At 37.7% G+C, this 25,518-nt stretch overlaps 1 protein-coding gene across 2 annotated transcripts; it reads right to left on the bottom strand.

The window, feature by feature from the left end:
• Positions 1-207: 207 nt before the first annotated feature.
• LOC149263165 (uncharacterized) lies at positions 208-20,410 on the bottom strand. Of its 2 annotated transcripts, XM_089425878.1 has the most exons (5): positions 20,023-20,407; positions 8,212-8,973; positions 2,220-2,392; positions 823-880; positions 208-634 (listed from the first exon to the last, which is right to left on the bottom strand). In XM_089425878.1, the coding sequence occupies exons 1-5, from the start codon at positions 20,335-20,337 to the stop codon at positions 575-577; spliced, it is 1,368 nt and encodes a 455-aa protein (XP_089282004.1). In that variant the 5' UTR covers positions 20,338-20,407; the 3' UTR covers positions 208-574. The 2 variants fall into 2 exon arrangements, with proteins under 2 accessions (XP_089282004.1, XP_089282010.1); XM_089425884.1 differs by lacking the exon at positions 2,220-2,392 and having other exon boundaries at positions 20,023-20,410.
• Positions 20,411-25,518: the final 5,108 nt, after the last annotated feature.

Genomic DNA, 25,518 nt, shown 5'->3' with positions numbered 1-25,518 from the left:
CAAAATACTTGTGACAATACAGACCTTCCTAACCTTTTAACTCATAAAAAACAATAGAAATTCGGGAAAGCTTTTTAATAATACTTTCAAGCATAGAACTAAAATTATAAGGCTAACCAATTAATTCCAAACCATTTTTTCTCAAGGTCCAGTGATTTCATATTCACATCATACAGCAATAATCATCTTCTTCTCTACTCACCAACCTTTCAAGAAATTGTATTATTATTTCTATATACGTTTATGGTAATATTAATTTGAATTGCATTGAAAGGGAACCACTGCTACAGAATTTAATGTGTATTACAATGCAATTCTTAAATAGAGCAACCCATATTAGCATATTCCTTGTCATAATACCAACTGAACATATCGATGGTTCAGTGACACTTAACCAAAGGAAAACGACTTAATATGAATATTAGCTCCTACACTGAATATTAACTTCATAATTAAAGTTTAAGCAATAACATTAACCAGCTTTATCCAAAAAAATTTGCATAGGGCAGCCTGGAGCCTGAAATATTAATGCCTCTCCAGAACGCTGCACTTTGGAAACAATTAATCTCTCGCTTTAAATAACATTAACAAGGGCTAGTTCTTTCTTCACTCTGTCAAAATAGCCCTCATCTGGCTGCAAAAATACAAACTTCATATTGTCAACATTTTCTTTTCGGAATGAAAAGATCACATATCATTGAATCAAACTAATATATATAAACTGGTTACAATTCTCAATACAGAGAGAACAGAGATTAGACTACATAGTAGACATTAAGATTAAAATTTCGCTAATAAGAAATATAAGAAAACAACACTTACATAACCATAATTACTGGAACCTCCATATTTTTGGGTTTTATGGTGGATCCCTGCCCAGCTAAAGATACCAAAACATGAGTTAGATTAAGGAACCAAGATGAAAATTTAGCTGAACACATCGACCCACAATCAGCAAAATCAAAACAACATACAAGTTGAAGAAAAGCTGGAGTTGATATCCAGTCCTATCTTTTGTTCCTTGATTAGGGGAAACAAATTAAAGGCAATCAAATCTTTCAATGCAAGTTGAAAGAATAGCGTTATAAGGGGGCTTCAATCAAACTATCAAACAATAAACTTGTGTTAAAAAGCATCTAAAATCAAAGTAACAACCATTCAATTCCATATTAAGAGGTGAGTCACATAAATGAACATTTCACACGGTTATATCCAGTAGATAGCAGGTTCAAAAATCAAATGCTGAATCAGGTTGCCCTAAAGCTGCCTGAATTAGTTTGCTGAAAGACTTAAAAGAGCCATGCACTTGAGTATTTGACTAGCATTTAATCTTTGCCTTGTGTCAGACAGTTAATTTTGATTGTGTCAGACAATTAATTTTGATTCCTTTAATCTTCAATTTGTTATAGAGTCCACAGACTAGTATGACCAAGAGTGCCAGCTTTACATCCTGGAAATTAATAAGTTTGCGTGTTTTTCATTTTACCCAACAGATCATATCTGAAGGTTGTGCAAAAATGTTTGCAAGGATACCGTCAAATACTGATTGTGGTATAGGCATCTATGGTGAATGAGGATACCATGAGATAGTGGTAAGCAAGAGGTCACTGGGCAAGCAAAAAATGTGAATGGCAAACTAACAGGAAAGATTGGAACCTTAAACAACAAGAAACGAAGCACAATGTAGCAAAAGAGTGCATAGAGTGTGTAAGATTGCATCACATTGGCTATTTGAGTGTGATTTTCTTTTGATGTGCAACCCCACTGATGCATCCAAGTGAAAATTTGCTTGACCTCTACCATGAACAAAGTTCAACGAAAATCAAGCCAGCTACAAAAAACACACATGGCATAATGACTACCCCACATGTGGAATGCAGATTTTCTCCAACACAATCAATATACAAGCGCTGCTTAGTATTTTCAAGGTTCAACCGCTTGAAAAAACATTAAATCAAAACCCAAAAGATAATTTGTAGCAAAGAAGCACATGGGAACATAAACATGTCAGATTAAATTTCGTCAAAATTTTAGCATCCAGTTTGACGGATGATTGTAGTTTAAATGCAAAGATAACCGACCTGTAATGAATAATTGAACAGCAGCCCAAAGTTTTGTACAAATTACGTTTCAAAATAGGCACATGATTATTTATGCATGACAATTGATCAAAAAGCAAAAAAAACAGAAACTGCATAGGTTTAAGACATGAAACTTACACGACAGTGTTACTTATTCCAGTTGTCACAGATGTTCCCACAGTGAAGATTAGACGACGATTCCAAGCAGTCTTCAAGAGTTCAAGAACTTCTTCTCCTTCTTTGTTCTTCGGCAAGTAAGCAACCCGTATTGTACCAGTGTATCGGTTTCCAGGATTTGGATGCTCTGCAGTCTAGTCAAAGTTTTCAATTTAATAAAAAAATTAGAAAATGGCCCGAGTGGAATAAATGGACTAGTGTTGTTTATGAAATGAACCGTTGTGTGATTTAAGAAATTTTGACATAGGTAGGCTTAACAAATATTGTTCTTGGCATAATTGCCACTAATTATTTTCAACAGTTCAACGTGGTTAGGAATTTCTGATGGTTTAGGGCATTTAATCAGGGCAACTTTAACATAAAGGTTAGCACATGTTGATTAATATTACATAGCCTAGTACAGAAACACTAACTTAAGGTCCACTATAAGTAACTCGTTCTATTTGTATGTTTCATTTCCATAAATTCCTATACGTTTTGGTTCATCTATTGCTGCAACCCATAATGATGACAACAGGAATGCTATACTTGTATTTTTGAGAAACTTCCGGAACAGATTGATCAAAAATACAAACAGTTACCATCGACTAAAGCAGACTTCACTCCTAGAGAATGGTATTTGCCACTGGAAAGAAACAATATTGATGTGCTGTGTAGAAGATCATCTATTAAAAAAACATGGATAAACTATCATTTTGTTCTGGCACATTTTTGGAGCTCCTACAAAATGGATAGAATCATATATTGGACACCTTTGCATGTGGAAGGCCCCAGCTAAAAGGACAAAGAAGACGTGGTCAAAGGTGAAATGCTTGCTTTCAGTGCCCTAGCTGAAAGGAGGACACATGGCAACAATGTGTGATCTTAAGGAAGAATTAAAGAAGTGAAAATGACTCATGCTAAGGGTTGGGTGGAACTTGATTTTAGTTATGTCTTTACAGCCCCCCAAAAGGGGTGATCCCCGCAAGGGATAGCAAGCTCTTACAAGAAGGATTCATAGCACGAGTGATTGGCCTTTCGGTTCAGTTACTCTTTCTATGAAGGGATAAATCATAGATCTTTCCTACCAATAAGAATAAATCTCTATTTTCTAGTGAATGTGGCCATGGGATTTGGGCCCATGTGCAAGTGCGAGTGCAAGGTTCGGTTTGTTCCGATTGATGACATGTTTTTCATGTATTCAAAGTCCACATTACCCTCATCGCTTGGTATGAATGTTGGGGTTTGATCTAGTTTTTTTGCGTGTAATATGTTTGCCTTTGCATGTCACATACCTAGAAGTGTATGTCCTCACTGAATTGATGGCTAATGGAGTCCGAAATAGCCTATCCAACCCTGTAGCCTATAGCCTTGTTAAAGGGGTAAAACCCCAATTTTTCCTATGTTGGGTCAACATTGGGCAAAAATTGGGTCTGCTGGGGCTAAATTATGGGTTGCACACACAACCCCTCACATTTTGGAGCCCATGGAAAATCTATAAATAGAAGAGGGTTGAGATCAAATGAGGCATCATCAAATTGTGGATCAAATCATCTGTTCTCTTAAGCTGTAGCTCTGTGGGTTTTAAGATGGAAGACCTCATTTCTCCTACTAATTTCGGTGGTGAAAAATTCTACCCTAGTCAGTCCTATTTTCTATTTTTTTACTTTGTTCTGGCACAAGAAATTTTCTATCTAAGAAACAACAAGTCAAGACAAATCTATTGGGATTAAACCAAGTTTTTTCTGAGGCAAGTTCATGATCAGATTTAAGACTCTGAGGCAGCAAATTAGTCTTGTAAGGTAGTGATGTCATTTTGAGACTGGCTAAGATTTCCAGAAGCAAACTCCTGATCAGACCGGAAATTTCTGAGGCCTTTAAAACATGTGAAGTTATCCTGTGGCAGAGGAGAAGAACGTCTGAAGTGGGCCGCAACTGTTCTGGACAGTTCTAAGGCCGAGATAGTGGACAATTCTGTTGATAGCCATTCTGTGATCCAACACAGTTGTATTAGCGTGAAGATAAGAGCTTTCAAGCCAGACCACACCCTCATCAAGGTTGGACAAAGGGCTGGAGCAGGCCGCACCCTCATCGAGGTTGGACAAAGGGCTGCAGCAGGCCGCAATTCCTAAAGAAGGTTCGGGAGACCTGATGACAAATCTTTTGAAGAATTCTAAGCAAAATCTGAGCTCAATTATCCTTCTAGTTACTTTACTGTCCACCAGAAGCAGCTTGGAAACCCTTCCTGAGTTAAAACAACATTGTGGTTACTCTTTGCAACAGGTCAAGGGTTTCATCCTGAAGCTCCCTAGTCAGAATCGCATAAACAATATAGAGTAGTTGGGATAAATCAATAGAGTCAGTGGTTAGTTAGTAAGCTCTGTCAAGTTCATAATTAAAAATTATTTAGAATTGCAATGGAACTTGTTCACCAGGATCATTGTTATCTAAACAGCTTTGTTGGAATACTTGTTTCATTTTCTGAGCAGAAGAAGAATTTGGGAGAAAACCCTAGCTGCTTAGGGAAAAAATTAGGGCACATATTTCCTTTAATTGTTACATTGGTATCAAAGCACAAGCATCCCACCAACTTGCAAGTTCATGAGCCTTGTATGCTTCCAACAAATACCAGAAACGTCACAGTAAGAAAAAAAGAAACATCCATCGTTCAGCCATGGGGGATAGAGCAGGGCAAGGAGAACATGATCCTAGCATCTTACTTAATGCAAATATCCCAAGGGCAGCAGCAAATGACTGGCATATTACAGCAAGGACAACAGGATATAGCTCCGGTATTAGATCAAGGACAGCAGCAAATCAATCAGCTAATGGCTCAACTCCTAAGAAACCCAAACGTTCCTGGAAACAAAAAGACCACCACTAAAGGTAGCGGTAACCATGACCCAAGAATATTCCAAGAATAAATTCAGTAATGCTCTAATGGACAAACTCATCCATGATGACAAGTATAAGATAGTTAACGACATTATTTACTATAAGGACAGGATATACTTACTTAAGAAGAAAATTTTGAAGGTTGCACCTGACATATCATCAGCTAGGCACCAGGAATTCTTCAAAACTTACCGACAGATCAAGGGAATGATTCTCATGGAAAGGTCACAAAGATGACATATTAAAATGCATTAAGGAATGATGACATGCCAACAAAAAATGTTTGAGCCCTCTTATCCTGCAAATTTACTCCAACCTTTACCAAACAAGATTGGGATAGCATCTCAATGGACTTCATTACAAGCCTACCCAAAGCACAAGGCAAAGATTACATCTATATAGTGGTTGACAGGTTGACAAAATTTGCCCATTTCTTTGTGATTCCAACTGATTATTTGACCAAACAAGTAGCAAAACTTTTCTTGAAGGAAGTTTTTAGCTTCACAGACTGCCTAAAAATATAGTCAATGATCAAGATAGCAAATTTATGGAGCCATTTTGGCAAGAACTCTTCAGGTTAGTCAAGACAGAACTAACCACAAGCACCAACTATCATCCGCAAATAAATGGTCAGACAGAGATCGTGAACAAATGGATTGAGGGATACTTACATAACTACGTGAATGGTCAGCAGCAGGCATGGATCAAATGGCTATACCTGGGGGAGCATTGTTGCAATACTACTTATCATGTCTATTGAGGTGACACCTTTCAGAACACTGTATGGTTATGATGCCCCATCCTTTCTTGACATGACTTTGGAGACAGCAGAGCCCCATTAGCTAAAGATTGGATACAAGAAAGCCAGGATATTCTCAAAACAAAAACATGCAGGCTGCATGAAATCGGCAAAAGATGTACAAAACCACCACCGAACAAAACACATTTTTGAGGTAGGAGACCTTGTATTTCTGAGATTGCAACCATATAGGCAATCTACACTCCAGAAGAACGGTGCAGAAATGCTGAAGTAGAGCTTTTATGGACCCTACAAAGTTCTCATAACAATAGGAGAGGTGGCGTATTAGTTAGAATTGCCAAAGGAAAGCAAAATTCATAATGTCTTCCATGTTTCCTGTCTCAAGAAGGTTGTCCGGAAGCAGGTCACTACTATTGAACTGCCCCATTTGGATGAAGGACAACTGGAGTTAATTCTAGAGACAATCACGGCAGTACGAGAAAAGAAACTAAGAGCTAACATAATTTCAAAATATCTTATTAGATTGAAGATTCTTCCAAAAGAAGACACCACATGGGAAGGAGAACGAGTTGTATAGCATCCCAATCTGCAATTGCTTGAGGGCAAGCAATTTCAAGAAGGGGGGACTGTAATTTCCTCGCCAAATTGATGGTTAATTGAGGACGAATTAGCTTTTCCGACCCCATAGGCTATAGTTTTGTTAAAGGTGTAAACCCCAATTCTTCTTATGTTGTGGCAACATTGAGAAAAAATTGGGTCGGCTGGGGCTAAATTAGGACTTGCACACACAACCTCTCATATTTTGGAGCCCATGGAAAACCTATAAATAGAAGAGGGTTGAGATCAAATGAGGCATCATCAAATTGTGGATCAAATCATCTGTTCTCTTGAGCTATAGCTCTAAGGGCGGTGAAAGATTCCACCCTAGTTAGTCCTATTTTCTATTTTTTTTACTTTGTTCTGGCACAGGGAATTCTCTATCTAAGAAGCAGCAAGTCAAGTCTCTTGGGATTAAACGAAATTTTCTGAGGCTAGCTCATGATCAGATTTAAGACTCTGAAGCAGCAAAGTAGCTTTGTAAGGTAGTGATGTCATTTTGAGATAGGCTGAGACTTCCTAAGGCAAACTCCTGATCAGACCAGAAATTTCTGAGACCTTGAAACCATGCGAAGTTATCCTGCGGCAAACAAGAAGCACATCTGATGTGGGCCATAACTCTTTTGGAGAGTTCGGAGGCTGGGATAGTGGACGAATCTGTGTAAAGCCATTCTGTGAGCCAGCACAGTTGTATTAGCATGAAGAGAAGAGCTTTCAAGCCAGACCGCAATCTCATTGAGGCTGGATGTAGGGCTAGAGCAGGCCGCAATTCCTAAAGAAGGTTCAGGAGTTCCTGATTACAAATCTTTCAAAGAATTCTAAGCAAAATCAGAGCTCAATTATCCTTCTAGTTACTTTACTATCCACCTGAAGTAGCTCACAAACACTTCCTGAGTTAAATCAATATTGTAGTTACTCTCTGTAACAGGTTGAGGATTTCATCCTGAAGCCTCCTAGTAAGAATCGCAGAAACAGTATAGAGTAGTTGGGATCAATCAATAGAGTACAGTGGTTAGTTATTAAGCTCTGTCGAATTCAGAATTAAAATTTTTTAGGATTGTAATCAAACTGGTTAACCAAGATAATTGAATTCAGATTGTGTTAGCACTATTGGATTATTGAATGTATAAACTTGCACTATGTGATTTGTTATATCTGAACTGTTTTGCTGGAATATTTGTTTCATTTTCTGAGCAGAAGAAGAATTTGAGTGAAAACCCTAGCTGCTTAGGGAAAAAATTAGGGCACAAATTTCCTTCAATTGTTAGAGTGGTATCAAAGCACAGGCATACTGCCAGCTTCTGAGTTCATGAGCCTTTTATGCTCCTAGCAGATACCAGCAACATCACAGTACGACAAAAAAAAAAACCATCGTTCAGCCATGGGGGATAGAGCAGGTCAAGGATAACAACAGGATCCAAACATCTGATTAAACAACTCATCCCTGTCACAGTGTGACTAATAACATTATATTAGAATATCATACATCGATAGTTTACCTACCATACCCTAGCATTCTGTTCAAAACAATAAATATATCAGTAAGGATAGTAACAATGATGACCAAGTAATACTTTTAGACCTAAAATACATCAACCGGTTTCATCTGTCCTATTCCAACCCTAAAAGCAACCATAAACCAGAACAGGCAAAGCTCAAAGAACACTAAACTTCTGCATTATTTGTAACCTCAAGTCACCATAAAATTTAAATCATAAATACCTGAATTCCATCTGGAAATGTATAAGTGATTTCAATGATATCAACGCCTGGATATCCCTCAAGGCCAACCCGACCCTTTTGCCTTTTAACTGGAATGTATCGGATGGTCATGTCACCTGGAGGCTGTGTACCCGTAATCACACCATAGATTGTCAAACATTCTGGACAAGAAGGACGAGTTTTAAACCATTGTGTGATGCATTCTCTATGAAAAAAATGGTGACATTTAGCCAACTCTACAGCTTCTTTTTCTTGCAAACTGCTAAGACACACTGAACAATTTTCCCCGTCATTAGGGTTTGGACATGCAATCAGGTAAGAATGTTCATCCTTTGATGTGTTGGGCTGCTCTGATTTATTACTCCTCGACTGGTCCAGTGAAACTGTACTTGCATTCAAAGAATGGCATTGTTCCATAGCTGGTGACTCTGACGATGATGGCTGTTGATTTGGGAGATATATGCATCTTCGAACACTCCTATAACATGAATCATTTACATTGTATTGCATTCCATCTGCTTCAAATGACAGAGAATAATCTTGACCATTTACTTTAAATAATACGCCAGCTGGGCAATCTAGCTTATTACTTTGTTGGCTGGCTCTAGACTCAAGCCATGCCGTCTCAAATTTTGAAGCCAGTTGGTGATCATATCTACGCCAACAGTTACTCTCTGCTTCCCACCATTGCCAAATGGCAGTTGAACCTTGCCCTATGGCATGCCTACTTACCATCCGCTGCCACTGAGTTCTGAGATTGACCTACAAGAATGATTATTTACAGTTAGTATCTTTTGCAGTGAATAAATTTCCAAACAAAGATGAGACATTACTCTACATCTCTTTGTATATTGTTATCTCTTCAAGATGACAGTATTCTCAAAAGTTACCAACATCAGTAAAGATCTTAAAACTTAATACTCATGTGTTTGAGTTCATTTGCTGTTTTTTAAGTTTATTCACTGATTTCGGGTGTAGAACTTCAGAGATGCAAAGGGTCAAAAGTTGCAGACTGCAGAGTAGTTTTACTGTTTTCAATGTGTTTCTGTTGCAGACCTGAGAAGTCCAATTGCACATCACTAAGTTTTACCACATTTTAAGAAGTTCTTATTGTATATTTGGATTTATTTTTCACTGAATTGAAGTGTACACATGCAGGTTCAATGAATTTATTGTTGAATTTTGGAGCAATGGTCAGTTTTCATAATTAATATTTTAGCCCTTGATGTATACATATATATTAAATATAAAGCATGTTAATCATGCTATTGTCAAAAGAGAAAATATAAGGCGTGTTCTTCATGTCCATTTCAAAAAGAAAAAAAAAAAAAATTAATATTTGAATTTTTGGCTCCCAAACAAGCCAAGTCAACCCTCCTAGTCAAGTCGGCTCCAGTCAAGTGGCACCCATTGCGCCAGCCAGAAGTGACCTCCTCCTAAGAAGCACAATTTCAGATCTCTCCTCTTCAAGCAAATGGGACCTTCTGAGGCAGAGAACAAGACGAATCTGAGGCTGCACTTTGGATAAATCTAAGGCAGAGCAAGGACAAATCAGAGGTCAAACTTCTGGGCATCTCAGGGCAACAGATCCAAATTCTTACTACTGCAGAAGAGGGCTGAAATTCTTTTTTTGAGACATAAGGCAGCAGGACTAAGTCTCTTGGGTGCAGAGGCAGGTCAAATTTCTGCCCTTGAAGATCAAATCAGGACGAGATTCTTGAGCAGCTGTTTGACTTGACTAGGAGGCTGTTGGACCAGGTTTGACCAAGTCTATTTCGCTGGTCTGTTTGACCTTGTGTTTGAGTAGAAGATCTAGGTGTGTCTCTTGTTGAACTGAAGAATTTCTCTAAGGAATAGGTTGTTGGGTTTTCCCCCATGTGGGGTTTTCCCAGGATAAATGTTTGTGTTCTTGTTTGGCTCTCTTTATGATCCTACTGGCATTTAGTTGCTACTGTTGAGATCTTCTATGTAGTTGTTTTATGATAAATATGAATAAAAGAAAAAGGGTAACTAAAGGCATCATAAGAAGTAATTATTGATTTAAAAGATCTTATGAAAAATCAACATTTATTGCAGGTCAGAGAGAATCTTTTGCTGGAGTTAATGCCCCTTATTTGCCAGCTTTTGAAGGATACCCACTTTAATTCAGAGTCCTCAAAGAGGTTTGTGTCAACTTCTTGGGAGGACGACTGTGTGATAAAAGGTCAAATGGCATGAACTTACTATCTTGGACTTCTTAAGTCCTAGGCCTTTAATCATCCGCCAGCTGCGCCATCTTGAATAGGTTGAGACTCAAGCATTAGCTTTTTTGTTGCCCCATTTATTATAAGATCTAAAGTTGGTTCCATTTTCTGTTTAGGGTCACGGGTGTCTCAAAACCTTTCCAATTCTTATGATTCTGCAACCAGCATTGCCTGGTTCTATATATATTCAAGAAGCCCTCAGATTTCAGTCCCAGATTCTCTGGCCACCCCATAGACCAGACTCCAGTGGGTTGATCACTTCCTTCCTCCAGGTACTCCCTTCTAGGAGAGGTACCAAGAGACAAACTGTTGTTAATGTGGCCCTTGGTTCTAGATCAATGCTGGCTCAGGGGAGCTATTCATACTTCAAAGTTCCAAGAGACCACAATGTCATTGTTGTTCCATATCCCATAATAGAAATTTGACAAGGCCATACAGGCCCTAGCAATTGGCACCCTGTGCAGGCAACAACACAGTGCACAATCCAGAATCCAGATTATCTTATTTTATATACTCATTCTATTTGAACGAGGTGAAGCTTTGTACATAATTATGAGGTGTATGCACAGATCCACTGCCAAATGTTAAACAAGACATCTCCTATATCTATGACATAAGAGAATCCTTTCAAGGTATAGTATACAACTTTGAATCAGCATCTTATACTACTTGAAATTGTATGTATCTATATCTATGACATAAGAGAATCCTTTCAAGGTATAGTCTACAACTTTGAATCAGCATCTTATATTACTTGAAATCGTATGTATCTATGCCCTGGCATACTATTTGAGAACTTCCCATTTGTATCAAAATGAAGTGTTACATATTTAACATATTTCTTATCTAAACTGCACAGGGTCATGTATAGATCAAACTTTATAAGCACCCAAATTTATTAAGGGGTCTTAAAAGCATCCAAGCTTCCTGATGTTGTCATAGTGACAAAAGAGACTTGCAGTGCCCTTGGATTGACTTCCCCTAATTCCAAATACTTTTTGCATGACTTCTCCAGTTTTTCACATGGATTATCATGAGGACAAGAGGGTTTGGGTTTTTTCCGTTAGGGTTAGGAAGTAATACTCTACTCTTAATATCAACAATTTTCTCTCAACATAATTATCATTATTCACATTAGTAGTCCTCAATGGGTTTGAAAATTATATTATTACTTTCCAACCATCTTGAACCCCATCTGAATCCTTGTCAAGTGTTGGAAATATCGCTAATTTCTCTCAAAGTTTTAGATTTTTTCAGAGTTTTTTGAGTTATTTGCCGAGTTTGTTAGAGTTTTCCAGGTCCCAGCTTATGCTTGTCAATATTTTCCTTGAAATATATAGTAAGTTTATTCTGGACCTTCAATAATATATTCCTCAAAATGATATTTGATCCTTCCATGTCTTTTAGTGTTATTTGCACTCTTTCGTGATCATTTGCTACATTATTGTGACCAAGGATTACCTTAAGCTTACTAAACCATTCAAGTGGCTCAATTACTTTATTGAAGTTGAAGTGGGGAATCTTTATTTATAAGTTATGCATAATTGGCTCTGTGTCCTTCATTCTTTGGATTGGCTTCAATCTTTCTAGCTTCCTAATTAAGTGATTCTAGCCTTCTTGGCAGCAAACCATTCTAGATTTTAGCAATTGTACTTGTAGCTGATTTTATGTAGTGATTGGAAAATTTCTTGTAAAACAAACATAAGAGCTGGTAAAATTAACCAAAGGTTAAGATAATATGATATAGCATAGGGCAAGCAGTCATGGATGGAGATCCAAGAAGAACTCACTAGTTCACTGTCCTTGTTCAAGCCAGTTGTCAAGAGAAGCAGGGACAATAACAGATTTTCAAAATGTAAGGAAGAAGGTCTCAGTGGAAGCATGCTTAAGACAATGGTTCTCTGAAAAAGAACTTAAGGATCCTTGAGCACTGCCTTGTCTTCTTATATGGGGGATATAGTTATCCAGAAATGCCTAGATATTTGAGGACAAGCATATCCCTTCCTTCCAGGTCCTAGCTCAGGTACAATCTATTGCGTCTGGTATCAGGGACACAGCTCCTCAAAGTGTCCCTAGGGTAGTGGAAGAACTGACAATTGACAAGTCATGAGCTCAGGGTGTTTTCAGTGGGGTTCCCCAGTCCCATTGAGACTCTGGTAGTGCTGGAGGCATTTTATGATTTTAAACTTTTCAGATTAACACTATATAAAGTTTAATGCTGGTCTGGGTTCTGGCATAAAAGCTATGTGGAGCTGACAGCACCAAAGTTATTATTGTCTAGAAGAAGTGCCATCAAAATGAAGGGAAGTGCTCAGGGTTTTTCACCAGGATATGTTACCTAGAAACAAAAAAGGACTGCTGAAGATTCCTAGGAATTGCATGAATTCAAGAATAGATTCTCATCAACTTTTAGACTCTAGTTAGTAAAGTCTTGTTAGTCCAGTTCTTAAAATGTTTGCAATCATTTTGCATGATTGGGCAGTTTTGAAAGCTCTGTTGCTCCCATAATTCAACATATTAATGTGGACTGTAAGGGTTGTATGGAATACTATAGTGGACAGTATAAGAACGCTGTTTGTTGTTTGCTGGCATCTTCTTTTCACTGGAAAAAAGAAAGAAAGTTTACTAGGCTTTTGACTTTTCTGGATTTTGGTTCCAGTAGTGTGGTAGCACAAAAAATATATCTTCCTTTCATGCTTTGAATAGATGTTACAACTTTTTCAGGGTTAGAAAATATGATATAACATTGACCAAATATTTAGAAAGTCTTCAAAAATTGACTTCAATTCATATTATTGTGGGTCAAGGATGATCTTGATAAATTAACCTCGTAGTTGGTGTAAGATCATAGCCATCGTTGTAATCTAACCCGGAGTCCAAAGTCGTACATAAAATGAGACAAACATAGGGAATCCATTGTGAAATCAACCTAAGATATGGTAAAGTTAAACTGAAATCTAGTGATCATGGTTGTCTAATGAATTATACAAGCAACTCTTGTATGATTCACGTCAATTCCAGTAACCCTCTCCAAATCATTCATCAATCAACATATTGGGAAATTGTCTAAACTAATTTAAATTTGATGCGATGTAAGGTTGTCAGGATCATCCAACAAATGCACACATTAAGTTTAGTATTAGAATGTGTTAGACAAAATCCTCTGATATTAACAAAAAATAATAAGGAAAAATCAATCTACCTATGTAAGGGTTTAGCCTTGGATGTAAACAAGGTGCTTAGAAGTCAAACCTCAATTGCTGCCTATCTCAACAAAGAATTCAAGCCCAAAGTTGCCCAAAAATGATGGCCTAGATGGCTACACTGCCTGAAGCAGTATACGAACAAAGTGTGTCATCTCTCATGTTTAAGGTGTGCTACTAGCTGACTTACTAAGCTAGTGCTTCATATCCTAATTCATACATAACACTTTCCACCCTATTCCCTTCACCTCCATTCCATTCATGGAAACCAACCTATTCCCTTTACCTCCGTTCCATTTATGGAAAAGGAGTTCTTCCCCTGCACATCAGCTCCAACATTGAAGAAGATAAGTGTCAACATCCACTTTGTACACATGGCTGATGAAAACATTAATTCGAGGAAGGGGCACAACTTGTGCCACATTGATTTGCAATGCACTTACTTTTTAAGGGCTTTTTTGAAATACTTCATTGTAAAATAATCTCCTTGTTGAGAATCCCTAGGATGAGTTATTCATTTTTGTAAACAGCTCATGGTTTGAGAGCTTGTGGTATGAAGGCCCATGGTTTTGAGCTGCACATTGTATTGAATGATGGTTTTGAGTCTCCTTTTCTCTCATAAAAGAGGTTTCTTGAGATGTGGGAAATGCATTTTGCTGCAACTGGTACTTGAATTTATTAAAGTTGTGGAAGTCCTGCACCAATGGTCTACAGAACCCTCAGTATTCGATATTGTTCAGTAATAGTAGTGACACAGGAAAGAAATGAAATGGATAAGGTAGTAATACAACCATTAGATGCTTTGGGAAGTAGCATTGGTCATGTCAATGATTGCTTCTTCCCAACTAGAGAGCCCCTCAACCAATGTAAAGCAAATGCGAGTGTTCCCATCAAATCCTCAATTGCTTCACTAGGTTTGGGTCTGGCACCAGCATGAGCTCCTCAGTAGATTTACAGGCCAAGTTGAGCCTTTCAAAAAAATTTGTTCACTGATCTGTCTCCTATGAGATTGCCAACCCAACTAGGTTTGTTGAGTAATCTTTCTCCTATGAGTTTTGTTGGTCTGGCCAACTTCAAGTGTTGACGTTATTGCCACTTCAAATTTCAGACACAATGTCACCTAGGGTCGAAAGTACTATGGGAGATGTGGCATTGAGATAGGAGTCAGGATGAAGTTGAAGAGAGAGAGAACCAACATTAGAGAGCCAAGTTGAGGGTAAAAACATGATTCTGGAGAGGAGTTATGGAGTTTGAGGGTTCAGACAAAGGGTAAGAGTGTGCAGTTTGATATGATTTAGCACAAAAGGAAGCTGAGCTGCAGGACTGGAATAACCAGAGCTGAGTAGGGTTTCTGGACTATTTAGTGGTAGAGGTGTGAAACTGTTGGGAGAGAGATGGACTACACAAGGAGAAGAAATTATGGAGATGAGCAGAGCTGTGGATTTCTTGGAAACGCACAATATGAGTAACGTCAGGCACGAAGAATGAAGGAACTCAGGCTTATAAATGCACAGCTACCATAGTACCTAGAGGGAGATAGACCTCAGAAGGAATAAACTGCAAAGGCATTTCTGCATGCTGGAATCATGGAGTTTCAAATTATTCTAACTTTGATACCATTGTCAGGCTGCATGGATAACTCCAATCTTGATATCTATTGCATTAACATAGATTGGTATATGGTATATTGGAAATGACCTTTGGTTCCATCTTCCAAGGTTTGAGAGACTCTTCCTATCCACCTACAACTCTTCATTTTTTACTTATTTACAAACACAAAATCCCAAAGGATTGTGTGTCCAATGGATTCCTTGTTCCATCTAAGGCTAGATTGGGAGTTTTCATTTTCTGGTTTAGCCTCTACCTCTGAAGCTGCAAAATGATTCTGTGTTTGTATCACTCCAGTAGGTTTCCAATTTTCTTTGTTTACTTTGGATTTTAGAGACTTAGGTCTCTTCTCCCCTTTTTGCCTCTAATTTTCTTTGTTCTTTTTAGGGTTTGAACTGGCATTTGTTTTCCAAGTGACCATGTTCATAATTTAAGCTTTGCTTGTGCAACTTTTCTTCAAGTCTGCGTGAGATTAAATCATGGATTAGTGTGCCTAGGTACATATTTACGCAAATGTCAGCATAGGTTGCAAGATTCCTTTTAATAGTAGCTTGGGAAGCTTTTATAACTGTTCTCAGCCCATCCCCAGTAAGCTTAAAACAATATTTGTTCTAGAATAGTAGAATTAGATGAGCATAAAATGAATTCTGATCCATGCAGGGATAATTGCAAGGGTTTCCACTAAAAGATCAAACCCTATTTTTTTTTTGCTAAATAATCTAGCCCTATCGAGGAATCATGATCCTAAATAAAAAATCATCTCTTTCTCGGTCTAAGTTATCAGGAAAGGGATATGGATAAGGATCTGGATCCATATTTTTGAAAAGCCAGGATCCAGATATGGTGGAGAAATGTTGCAGACTGAAATCCAGATGCATCATGCCTTATACAAAAAGGATAACTGTAAGTGACTCATCAGTGATCACTCAATAGATATGATGATCTAGATTAGGTCTAACTACATATACACAAATGGGTCTACATTCTCATCATCTGAATAGTTCAACTTGTAAATCTTCCTTGAAATCTGTCTTAAAATCTAAAAATTCCGAGGAAGTTATGTTGGTAAATGAATGCGGTACACTGTTTGAGAACATGTTATAATCTGTTTCTGGGTTTGAAGGATCCATTTACATGGCAGATCCTACAAGATCTGGATGGATCCGTATCGGCATCTGAAATGTAGATCCGTGGATCCAACATCAAGACCCTGAGGATCTGGTAACATAGTTCTTGTGTTGAATCAAGAGTAATCTGGAAGAAACCCTACCTAGGAGAGACAGATTGAACTTATGTTCTGGTTTCCAGTATTCCATAATCCATGATAGAAAAGTTCTCTGATGGGCATAGCAGAAAAGTTCTCTGATGGGCATAAATTTGCAAAGGATGCTTTTGGATTTGAGCATAGCTATCGATCCCATGATTTTCATTGCATCATGCTAAAATGCAACTGCAAGCATGTCTTCTGCTATGGGGAACTTGATGTTGTATTGGCAATGGTGAATTGATGAGCTATGCTGGTGTTCATATACTGCTTCAGGTAGTGTAGCCATCTAGGCCATCATTTTTGGGCGACTTTTGAATTCTCTGTTGAGATAGGCAGCAATCGAGGTTTGACTTCTAAGCACCTTGTTTACTTCCAAGGCTAAACCCTTACATAGGTAGATTGATTTTTCCTTGTTATTTTTTGTTAATATCGGAGGATTTTGTCTAACACATTCTAATATTAAAATTAATGTGTGCATTTGTTGGATGATCCTGACAACCTTACATTGCATCAAATTTACATTAGTTTAGACAATTTCTCAATATGTTGACTGATGAATGATTTGAGCAAGGAAAGCCCGCAACAAGTTACACCATGATTTGCTTCTTGGTTTAATGCACGTGGGGTTGGGGGTGCCCCAAAGTCTCTAGCCCTCAAAAGGCTTTCCAAAGCTTGTGCTCCAAATGTAATCGTGATTTAAGAAACAATTCCTCAAGTTCCAAGGCCATGGAATTCTTCTTGTCTTGGCTACATAAACTCTAATGAGATGCCATGAGGGGTTCTTACTACTTAGAACTTACTACATGGATTCCAAATCTTAAGGTTATCTTGTCATCATCCTTCGAGATAAAGGCAAAGGTCAACATGGCCCTTTCTGGAAAGATTTTTCACGAACCTTTCATGTGCCCTATCAAAGAAATTCTAAAAGTGATTAACCTTTTCCCAAGGGCATTTACAAAGGATATGAACAAGTCTTTGAATGCTAAAGTCACAAAAGAAGACATTTTTGCCATTCTTTCTTCCCTCAAAAAAGGGAAAAGCCAAGGTCCTGATGAAGTCACCATAGAATTTTATCTAGGATTTAATAAGTTTCTAAAACAAGACCTCTTCGGATTAGCGCAGAAGTCCAAATGATCTAAAAAACCCTGGGTCTCTTAACACAATGCATTTGGCTCTTATCCCAAAAAAGCAGGTTGCTTCCTCTTATGAAGACTATAGACTGATTTCTTGTTGTAATGTCATCTACAAGATCATCTCAAGAAAGAGAGAGACAGCCCATATGGAGGTGCACACCCTCGAGCAAGACAAATACACAGCGTGCAGGCTGGTTTTGGGTGCCAACTGTCTCGAGATCTTAATTTGCTGATCTTTAATAACGAAATTAGAAATTCAGCTAATTAACAGCAACAGCTATTGATCTCAAATTCAACATTGAATGAACAGAGGTTATTGCATAACTGTTGTATTCACAGAGAAAAATGGAGAACAGAGACTTTGAGCGAAACTAACAGGAATTCAATGAGGAACTCATTTTAACCTTGAAGATAACCATAGGCAGCATTTTAAATGCAAAGAAGAGCTTCCTTAACCCACATACAGAACTTAACACCAAATTTAACAAAGCACATAGGGAAATATCAAAACCATTCAAGATACAATAGACATGATATTTAACCTGGAAACCCAGATGGGAAAGCAAGCATTCTATTAGCTTCATTCAGTCTTTTATTTCTTGGAAAATGTGCAACTTACAATATCCTCTAGCTCTCTGGTACATTCTGTCTTCACAAGGGAATTTGGCCAGCAATAACTCTCAATTTCAGCCAAAGAATCCCTTCCCCATTGTGCTGCACATGAATAAATAGGAAAATTGCAATAAATAGGAAAATTGCTCTGCTACGGGTTAACTGAAAGGCTAAGCATCCCCTCCCCAACTCCTCAGCTTCCCGAAGCTCAGCTTTGGTCTCTCCTTTATCTTTTCTCAACTGGCACTTTGGGTATGGTTCTCACGGAGAAGAATTCATGTTATCCTCCCTATCCAGGTTTAATACTCACAAGTGCTTATCCAGAATATTTTTGTAATGAGTCTTGTTGTTGTACAAATTTTGATCCCTGAAGAATATCCTACCTTTGCCTATGGGGGCTGGAGGGTGAGGTGCTTGGTTACGTGGGAAAAGAAACGCTTGGTTATATCGGGAAAAAACATTCATGTTTTATATTTTGTCAATATAGTTTTTTTTTCTTCTCTTTGGTTTTTTTCTACTCTATTTTTTTCTGTTTTAATTTTTCCATACATACATGACGAGTACAGCGTTAAATGAAACTGTGAATACAGCCATAATGGGATAGGGCTCTTCAAACCATCAACCCTGTCTCCTACCTCATCCATAGTCACAAACTTTGATTGTCGATCCCCATAAAACTAAAGCAATTAGCCAATTGTGTTATTTCACCGATCCAATTCAGATCAACGAGCTGATAACGTTAATTTAAATTTTAGTCATTACATCTACAATGATTTACACGGGAGTTTGGAACATTTCTTGTATAATAAAACTCGAGGCTGCTTAAAAACCTACAGTCCCAATGCCAGTACTTCTCGAGTGTAATTAATCAAAGATTCAAATTTTCTTGTAAATATATTGTGATTAAACTTCGCAACTATGGATGCACCCGGGCGTGCATGATATGACGGCTGGGGTGGATGGCTTTCTCTCTTCCAGTGATGTTCAATCCCTGCGGAGGACCTCTCGCTTCACGGCTTTGCCGTAAAAATAGCTGGCTTCGGCCGTATTTCTGACTGGCTTCGACCTTAATGTAATCTGGTTTCGGCCGTATTCTGACTGGCTTCAGCCATATTGTAATCTGAGGGCTTCGGCTATATATATGGATTTCTCTCTGAAAAAACTTGCCGCTAAGACTAACTAAAGTTGGAAATATCTTGTAAAACAGACATAAGAACTGGTAAAATCTTTCGGGAAAAAAGGAACTGGTGAAGTCAGTCATAATATATAAGTTACCAAAGATCTTCTAAAATTGGCTTCAATTTTTTCTATCGCAGTCTCAAAGGATGACTTTCTTTATTGCACAATTAACCTCATAGTTGGTGAAAGTCCATAACCGTCCTTGTAATCTAAGTCTATAACCGTAACGTAAAACGAACGAAAGATTAGGGAATCCGTTGAGAAATTAACCTACAGATCGGTAAAGCCAACCTGAAATCCAGTGATCATGCTTGGAACATGAATGCGACCAAAGATTCAGAAACTAATAGTATATATTCACTTAAATCACAGTGACCCTCGCCGAAAAAACTCATCAACCCACGTATTACAAACACAGGAAAGAACGACTAAACTTGGTAAATTCCACGTGGAGGAGCGTTTCTCAGGCCCATTCAACAAATATGCACGTTAATTTGAACCTTACCATTACAATGTGTTCAAAATTCTTCTAGAATAGTGAAAATTATTGACGAAAAGCATCCTACCTGTCTGAGGGCTTGGCTCTGGAAGTAAATAACGCAAGTGGAAGTCGAAGCCTGGTCGACGCTTATCTCAACTGAGGACTCACCCCGGGCATGCGCGGCCTCGATGGCTGCACTACATGAAGCATCGTATGAACGCCAACGCAGGTCGTCGGTTTGCCATTGCCATTCCACCAGTTGATTCCCTGAAACGGAAGAAACTCCTGTCGCTGCTGGACTGAAATTTGAGGAAGTCGCCATGACTGTGAAATTCGACTTTGAGGAAGACGCCATGACTGAGAGTCTCTTTAGCTTCAGCTTACTTGAAATTACGCCCATCGTCTTTTATTTATAATCATGCAGCAGCAAATTTAAAATTTGGCATGTTACACGGCAAATTTTTGACTTGGCAGTAAACTTTATTTTCCACGAGCTATACTAGAAATATTATTTATTTATTCAAATTCTCCAGTTCTTCTTTAATTTTAGCCCATTGTACTCTTGTTCACCAGATATTTTTTTATTTTGTTCACAATATTTTTCGAATTTGTGGTCATTGGATTAGTTGAATTTACATCAAAAATGGACAAGGGGCACCCCAAGTGTATGTCATAGGTGACATGAGAGGGGGAACATTGATGGCTTTTATGGGAAACTATCCCCAATTTTGTGGATGTGAGGGGTTAGGGTTTTGATTTTGGGACTATGTTCGTTAATATTATTGTTATGTTATTATGGGTTTAATTATATATTGTATGATGTTTTGTTATATGTTTTTTGAAAATGGTTATGCATTTATGAAATTATTTTTGAATGAAATAATATGGTAATGTTTGATATTGTTTATTTATGTTATTTTGGATGAAGTTTTTGTGTTCTTGTTTGAATTTTTTTAGTTAGTGTATAAATTAATGATATGATTCTAAATATTGCAAAAGTAATAGAGTGAATTTGTATTGTTAATTTGGATAAAGTATATGTGTTATTGTCTGAATTTTCTTTTCTGGTTAGTATATAAATCAATGACATGACTTTAAATGTTGCGAAACTAAGAGTAATGGAGTGAACTTAGATTGTTGATGAATTAATTTGTGGTTAGCTGCATTGGCATCAATCTAGGACACTACCTACTTGTAACAAGTGTTGACAATGTACCAAGGGTGAGACCTTCTATGTTACAAGGATTAACAATGTTGACACTAGACTACATTGATTTTTGTTGGACTCCTACTTGGATTCTAGTCTATCAATTAGTGCCGACAAATAATTTTGTTGATAGGACTTAATCATGAGTGTAGAGTTTCCATAGGTTGAGGTAGAGATTCTCTAAGTCAAAGTTGCAAGATTGGTTTGAGGCATAGATTAGGAAGTTTATTTACATGGAGCTACATTACAAGGATGGAATGTCAATCATTGTAGAGAGATGGTGTTGTATGGAGATGCTACAAGGAATGAATAGGTTAGTTTATGGGTTGAGTTCCTAATAAACTTGTATGAGTGAATGCAACGACTTGAGGAGATGCAAGGTTATAGATTGAAAAAAAAAAAAATTTATTGAGTGGAACCTTCCAAATCCAGTAGCATTACGACAGTTTGAACACCCAATTAGTTGATATATATATTTTTGGATGAAGACAATGATGGAAGCATACATTATTGTGTTTGTGGTAGAAGGATACCATTATTATTGAAGAGATAAGGAGGAATTCAAATGAGAATCACGAGGAAAGTTGTTAAACAAGATTCCTACTTCGCATAAAATGTTATTGGTGGAAGAGGGTCTTTTACCCTTTAACCCAACCAAAATGTTAGTTTAGAAGCCTTATGTTGTGGGTTTGTCAAGATAATTGATGATGATGATGATGGTTTCAATGAATAAGTATCAGAGAGAACACAAAGAATAATGGGAGAGCTAAACAAGACTCAAAGAGAGCGAAGATACTAAATGGTAGTCGTTTAACTATATGCATGCAATCGTGGAACATAGCAAGAAGTTGTGGAAGGAGATTAATGAGAAGGTAAGCAATAAGGTGAGGTTGCAAGGGTTGAAGAAGTTGAAGAACAAGGATGAGTTAGCTAGCCAATGGTTGCAAGAAAGAGGGTTGATGTTGGATGTCAGTGCAACGAGGAGGAATAGTTGTGAAGGTACATCTATGAGGTTTGAAAGACAAACTTGAAGTATATTGCACATTGATGTTGGATACAAACATATTGCTTAGATCCTCTACAAAAGAAGGTTACACTCAATTAGTCCTTCAAAGAACCCATGGATGTGGATACTAACAACAATGCACAACCTAATGATGTGTTGATGGTTGTATTCCAACTATTTAAGAAGAATAATGGACATGATGTATTAAATTAATAGTGGAGTCATCCCAACACCAACAATACCCCTTGCCCATCCTAAATATCATTAGGTACCATATAATATGATGTTAAACAATAGTCAGCCTCTTTTTGGAGGGAATAGTGGTGGCATTGGTAATAGTCATAATCATAGTACGAGTATAAGGAGTGGTCGAATTGAAAACACTAGTTTAATGTATAATAAAAAATTGGAAGAAATCACATTGAAGATTTTGGTCGACGTGTTTCGAACCAACAAATGTGGTTCATCTTCAAGACAAGATGAAGAAACAGATCTAGGAAGAAGGTTAAATAGGAATACAGGTCAGCCTAACTGCTAGAAACAACTGACGAATCCCTACACCTCTTCAAGAATGCAAGACTTGTCTTCATCTTAGAAACCTGCAAACGTGCTCGTTCAAAAATATGAACTTTGATGGTAACAGCCCTCCCGTGCAGGGTAGTGATATTCGAATTCAAGCTTTTGTGATCCATATCTTAATGTATAAAATATTTTTGGAAGAAATCACATTGAAGATTTTGGTCGACACGTTTCAAACCAACAAGTGTGGTTCATCTTCAGGACAAGATGAAGAAACAGATCTAGGAAGAAGGTTAAATAGGTAGACAAGTCAACCTAATGGCTAGAAACAACGACAAATCCCTACACCTTCAAGAATGCAAGATTTGTCTTCATCTTAGAAAACTACAAGCGTGCTCGTTCAAAAATATGAACTTTAATGATAACGGCCCTCCCGTGCAAGGTAGTGATATTCGAATTCAAACTTTTGTGATCCATATCTTAATGTATAAAATATTTTTTGGAAGAAATCACATTGAAGATTTTGGTCGACACGTTTCGAACCAACAAGTGTGGTTCATCTATTTATTAATCCATATATATGGCATCCATATCTTAACCACTCGAGTTAAATTGTAATTAATTATGTTAATGATATTATATCGCATGTGTCAACATTTAAATGTTGTCATTGCAAAAAACCATATTGAACGCTTAAAAACAATATGTATGTAAATATTCCTCTGATAATTAAAAAAATGAGCAACAGACTAGGAACATATGAGCACTAATACGAGTTATAATACCACAAGTGGGAAAACAATAAGGGTGTTGAGAGGAATTGTCTTGCCAAATCCTTGTAATGAAATTGAAATTTAAATATGAGCTTTTTCCCTCTTGCCCATGAACCAATTGATTGTGAATGACTAGGTAGTTTGAATAGTCATCTTCATAAATATGGAAGTTGTGGTGGCAATAGTGCTTCAGAATTTAATGGAAGAAATGGGTTGAGTACATTCCTAGATTTTGAAGTTGAGCCATAGATTGCTTGGGGGACTGATGTAAATGTTGGACAATAGCATACTAAATTTATGGAAAAATATGGAAGAGAGTAGAGATCCATGAATGGAAAAGGGTGTGAAACAACCATTCATGCATAGAGAGAGACACCTATAGAGTGAAGAGACACGAGTTCCTGAGTCGTGATAATTATGAGTTGAAGGTTGTCAATCCTGATTATAATGATGGTTGAAGCATTATGGGTTGTTAAACTATGTTTTGGGTGCCCAAATATGCTTGAAAAAGTACCAATCGCAGATTGCAATGATGTTGGTGTCTTTTGGGCTCCCTAAAAATGAATTTTTCTTATCAAACATTTTCAAAAGAGCTTTGAACTATAGTTGGGTAGAGTGGGTCATGATTTGATATGTGCTTATTGAGAATGACAATTAAGAGGCGGGAAATCATCAAGGGACCATAGAGTAGTGAAGGGATTCCCTTTGATCCACATGGCTCCAAAAAGGCTCAAAATTCAAAGTCTTCGGTTTTCGTTGAAACTAGGACCAAAATGTAGAGCTCCTTGTCCGATACTAACAACATGAACGAAACTCAAATCCAATTTCATATGCTCACGATATTCACAGTTAAACTTTTGGTAAAGTTAGCCCCACTGGCTAAATTTGATAGGTCGCTAACTAAAATTGGAGGTCTGCTAAAATTGGAGGTTTGGCTAAATTTGGCAATTGTTAATTAAGCAACAAATTGGCACTGTGCGGAGGTCGAATCTAGCAAAACTGTCGCCTACTTAATTTTGTTGGTGACCCTAAAAATCCGTCAACGAGTTTTTGAATGATTTATTTAAAAATAAAAATGGGGTGGTTGGCCACCCGACTGGCGGACCCGCCAACCCTCTCACCAAATATATATTAATATATATAAAATATTATGGGTCAACGACCCAATGACCATGCCACGTTGTGCGAGGTCGGTGGGAGTTGAACCTAGACCGGCCAGGGTCAACCCGCCAATCGACGGCCCGAAATATAACACCAAACCTTGTAATAGAACCACAAAACCACGATATAAACAATCACCACAACAAATGTAATAGAACCAACATACGCCATGGGCCTTGTTTAATCCGCTCGCGAATTTTATATTTAAACCATGTTCTTTACCAATGGAATAGGAGGGTCACAAAGGAGCCACGAGCAGGAGGCACCTGCATAGGAAGAGAGGCCGAGATGTGGAACCATGAACTAGAGAATTTTGGAGGAATCTTTTAGATTCCCTTGGCATTGATTTTTGGAAGTGGCAGAAATATGCCAACTTGATACTCAGATTAACCGAAATTTTGCTAGGAATATTATGGTGCAGGCGGTTTTCTGATATGACTTGTGCCAGCTGACCAAGTGACAGCTGCGGCAAGAGATAATACTTGTGCATACAGCACCGTCGCTTCCAAGTTTGTTACGAACTACCGAGTTGATAAAATTAAAGAAGGGAGTCTCAGGAGTTGCAGCATTATTGCTACAATAGTGGGGCTCACCACTCTTTTTGGCGTCATTGCCAGGGAAGCGTCAGAGTATTGGTGATTGTTGCTTTTCTTCTATTTTCCACTACAACCTCTTGCTAAGTAGTTTATTTCATTTCCATTATGCAATTTCGTTTCTGCAAAAGTAGATTAGCATTTCCCGCTTTCATAGATTAGCATTTCAATTCTGCAATTTCATTTCTGCAAGCGTAGATTAGCATTTCAATTCCGCAAGCGTAGCCTAACATTTAATTCCTGCAATTTCATTTGAGCAAAATAGATTAGTCCTTTCCTGCTTTCATTTCAATTCCGCATCTTCATTTCAGCAAGATAGTTA

The sequence above is a fragment of the Pinus tabuliformis genome, chromosome 6 (assembly GCF_031772625.1).
Source record: "Pinus tabuliformis cultivar Carrire ecotype Pingquan chromosome 6, CPIR1, whole genome shotgun sequence".
Taxonomy (NCBI): domain Eukaryota; kingdom Viridiplantae; phylum Streptophyta; class Pinopsida; order Pinales; family Pinaceae; genus Pinus; species Pinus tabuliformis.
The sequence above is the reverse complement of the archived record's forward strand: the minus strand, read 5'-3'. Positions and strand labels throughout refer to the sequence as shown.

Bases quoted from the DNA above. Each gene is read 5' to 3' on its own strand.
- LOC149263165 (XM_089425878.1), bottom strand. From the start codon at position 20,337: ATGGGCGTAATTTCAAGTAAGCTGAAGCTAAAGAGACTCTCAGTCATG. The intron at 881-2,219 runs GTAAGTTTCATG...TGGTATCTTTAG, and splicing joins GGAATAAGTAACACTGTCGT to CTGGGCAGGGATCCACCATA. The intron at 635-822 runs GTAAGTGTTGTT...GTATTTTTGCAG, and splicing joins GTTCCAGTAATTATGGTTAT to CCAGATGAGGGCTATTTTGA.